At 36.6% G+C, this 3,874-nt stretch overlaps 1 protein-coding gene across 2 annotated transcripts; it reads right to left on the bottom strand.

Annotated features, from left to right (window-relative positions):
- Nucleotides 1-2,492: 2,492 nt before the first annotated feature.
- Nucleotides 2,493-3,874, bottom strand: LOC119561361 (zinc transporter ZIP9-B). 2 transcript variants are annotated; one of them, XM_037875065.1, is made up of 3 exons: nt 3,687-3,870; nt 3,277-3,562; nt 2,493-3,224 (listed from the first exon to the last, which is right to left on the bottom strand). In XM_037875065.1, the coding sequence occupies exons 1-3, from the start codon at nt 3,783-3,785 to the stop codon at nt 2,719-2,721; spliced, it is 891 nt and encodes a 296-aa protein (XP_037730993.1). In that variant the 5' UTR covers nt 3,786-3,870; the 3' UTR covers nt 2,493-2,718. The 2 variants fall into 2 exon arrangements, with proteins under 2 accessions (XP_037730993.1, XP_037731063.1); XM_037875135.1 differs by having other exon boundaries at nt 3,093-3,224; nt 3,281-3,562; nt 3,687-3,874.

Genomic DNA, 3,874 nt, shown 5'->3' with positions numbered 1-3,874 from the left:
CAAAGATATAATTTACCCTTGCAGAGGGTATAATGATTTTAGTCAGAAGTTTGCAACGCAGTGAAGAAGACGTTTACACAAAATGTTATTCCCAATAGTATAAGATAATATGTTAAGTAAACACCGAAGCTATGATTTGTTTCAAGTTAAAAAACACCAAAGATATAATTTTTTTTAGTTTTTTTTTTCGATTATTCCTATGGGAGCTATAAGATATAGTTGTCTTTACCTACTATCCTTACCCTACTCTCCCCTCTTCAATGTAGCCTATTCACGTACTCATTCTACCTGTTTCATACTACTACATACTTCTACAGACGAATCTAGTATACCCTTTTACTCTACCAGTAACGGGTAAAATTACATCTTAGTAGTCCGTGTGAAATCAGCTGTAATTTAATCGGCCAAACAATCCATAGCAAAGATTCTGAGTCCCTGTCAGAGCTAGCTTTCTCTCTGGTCGAGAAAACCAGGTTAGTCGGCCCTCGAGAAATCGGCAAAATTTATCATAAAATGTAGTTTGTCTGTACTGCTATTTAAAATATTGTTCAAGTACTTTACTGCACATTTCTAACTTAAATAGGAATATCTATATCATTTTCACTTTTGCAAAGGAGCAATTATAATTTTAATGGTCTTTTTTTCATGAAATTCCTTTAGTACAGTGGCGAAAAAAATAATAGCACCACTTCAATACATTTTCTTCTGGGTAACATAAAATTTTTTTCAGTGTTTGTTTTTTTCAACACAAAATTTTTTTGTACTCTAGTATTCTTGCTTACCAAAAAATTTGTTACCCTGTTTTTACATCCTTCCTATAAATATATTTTTAAGTGTTTTATTAAAAAAGCCCAAAAAATGGAGAAAAATAAAATAGCACCACTACCACGTTTATTAGCAAAAACCCCATATTTTGCCGAATAGCCTTAAAACAAAGCACGGGTCAATTAGATTTATCTATAATTTCAATATTTTGAACACAAAAAGTTTGATAATACCATTAAAATGGGGCGTGGAAAGCAATGCACTAAGAAAAAGCGTGATATCATCCAAAAGTTGATAAAGGATGGAAAATCTTACAGAGAAGTTGGTCGATTGGTCGGATATTTAAATAAAATGATTAACAACGCTCTAATCTTTAAAGAAAAACCTGAAACACGAGGACAAAAACAATCTATGACCCCCCTTCACGTCAATCGATTGATTCGCCAGAACAAGAAGGATCCTTTTAAATCAGCTACTGAGCTTAAAAAGTAGCTTAAAATAAATGCGACGGTGCAAACTGTGCGTACATATCTCAGGGAATATAACCTTAAAGAAAGGTACCACTTTTAAATGCCAGACATATTTCTAGGCGAAAGAAGTTTGCCAAGGATCATACAAATTGGTCACCCAAACATTGGAGGAATATTTTATGGTCAGGTCAGAGCAAGGTGATTATGTTTGGTGGCAAAGGATCCAGATCGTATGTCAGACGTCCAAAGAACTCGGAATTTAAGCCCCAGTAGACCACAAAGACCATAAAGAATGTAGGGCGTAGTGTGATAGTATGGGCCTGCTCAAGGCCATCATGGATCAGCACGTATACGTGGATATCATGGATACCAATTTGCTACCTTTCGCAGAGTATGAAATGCCGCTCGTGTGGGTCTTCCAACAAGGTAATGACCAAAAACATAGCAGCAAGAAGGCAAATAAATGGTTTAGGGACAACTCTGTAAACGTTATGGAGTGGCCTCCGCAGTCTCCAGACCTTAATCCAATAGAGAATCTGTGGTCGGACGTCAAGAAGGCAGTCGCTGCATCAAAACCAACATCCATGGGATCCCTTTGGGGAGTAATTAAGGAGTCCTGGACTCAAATTTCCATAAAGCGATGCCAGGACCTAGTTGACTCCATCCCAAAACGCTGCACAGCTGTTATTTCCAATAAAGGATACACCACAAAGTATTAAATGAAGAATATAAACATCGATTTAATAATTCAATATTGTTATCTCATGAATATTGGTAGCTCCTATAATCTTAAACCCATTTTTGAAAAGTGGTGCTATTATTTTTTTCGTTAAGTTTTTCGAGTTTTTATAAAGTTTCTTAAATAATTTAAAAACTAAAATAAAAATCAACATTTTTGTTTCACTTTCTGATTCTATGTAGCGATTCGATTCCAAAAAGGTATTGCATGTTTTGACAGAGCTAAAAATATAGGTAGGGTGGCTATCCAAACATTGCTCGAGTAGGTGGTGATATTTTTTTTTTCGCAGCTGTACCTGTAAACCAAAAATTCACATACATTCGGCGCTGATTTGTGCGGAATCCTTACGTGAATAAATATAATTCTTCCCAAATTAAGCAGTTTGTGCGGCACTTCCGATGAGTTAGACAAGACAGATAAAAAAATGTTTAGCACTTAGGCTACAAAAATAAATAAACAAACGCTTCTATTCAGCTGGTTTAATTTGTCCAGGGGGAAAGTCCCTTAAAACCATTACATTTTACCAAACACCTTTTTACAATTTTATTTTAACTGTAATATTTTAATTGCCTTAAAGTTATTACACAAATTAGAGTGAGTGCCACAGAAATAGATTTGCGGTTTCTTACGTGCGTCAATTTAATTTCTACACGAATTCCGCTACTTCTATAGCACTCCTGTATGTTGCATATTATCTCTTAATTTGTACACAATCTTATTTGACAGGAATGTTGGTATGATATCCTAGTGCTTATGTCCAAATGTTATAACTAGCGGAAGCAGCGCACCACAAATCATAATTATTAATTCACTATACTTCAACGATTGTATACTACTGCTTCCATTTTTGTCATTCGCAACATCACGAGATTCCTCTAGCAAACGATAATTATGCTGATCGTTCTGTGATAACCCCCCCTGGGTAAGTTCTGGTAAAACATGAACTGTGGCAACGTACAAAAACGTTCCTGCGGAAAATAGCATAGCTATCCCAGTCGCATTTACAGAATTTAACGTCTCCTTTTGCTCCTGGCCGATTCCAAAATACGTTAATATAGTCAAAAGCGGAGCCGATAAGGAAAACAATGCCAGGTGTTTTCGAATTTGCTGCCTGTCTACTTTTTCATGCAGTAAGAAGGTCACCAACCCGAATGCCGCCGGTGCCTTGTGAAGCATTATAGCTAAAAATACAATTATCTCAACATCCTGATGGCTTGTCGTGGCTGCTGCACCCAAAGCTACTCCATCAGCTGCAAAAAAACTAATTTATAGAGCTTCCAAAGAAAAGAAAAGTTTGGTTACCTGCAGCATGAACTACTAATCCAAGAGTCAGGGTAGCATTGTTTTTTTTGTCGCTTCCGACATTGCTTTTCCGTTGTGATATATCCACCAACATCATAAAGACAAAACCAAGCACAAGAGAAAGTCCAATAGTTTGTGAGTAATCTTGATGCTCTGGGTCAGGAGTTGGTTGTTGGGGTCGCCCATTGCCCATATACAATGATCTTATACCTTCCGGTATTATGACGGCCAGAGCAGTGCCCACTAATAATCCAGCGCCAAGCACAGTGACAAATTTCAGTTTTTCCTTAAAGGGTAATATTGTGATAGCAACAGTTGGGCCATATTCTAAAACTTATTTGTCGGGGGTTTCACAGAAAACTTTCAAGTTTCACCAGATTTCTGTGACACCCTCGTGTAAAAATACAAACCTCACTCAATTTCATCAGCATCGGTATGCTCCCTGCCAAATACGATCCAACAAGCATAACCAAAACTAACAAAACAAGAATTATTGTCTCTTCAGCCATGGTTGCCCAACGAGATTTAAATGGGCATAATTCATCAACGTTTACATGTTTTTGCCAACTCAATTCATAATTAGAGATGAACCTTTTAT

This window comes from Drosophila subpulchrella, chromosome 4 (assembly GCF_014743375.2).
Source record: "Drosophila subpulchrella strain 33 F10 #4 breed RU33 chromosome 4, RU_Dsub_v1.1 Primary Assembly, whole genome shotgun sequence".
Lineage (NCBI taxonomy): Eukaryota > Metazoa > Arthropoda > Insecta > Diptera > Drosophilidae > Drosophila > Drosophila subpulchrella.
This window is presented reverse-complemented; position numbering and strand designations above follow the sequence as displayed.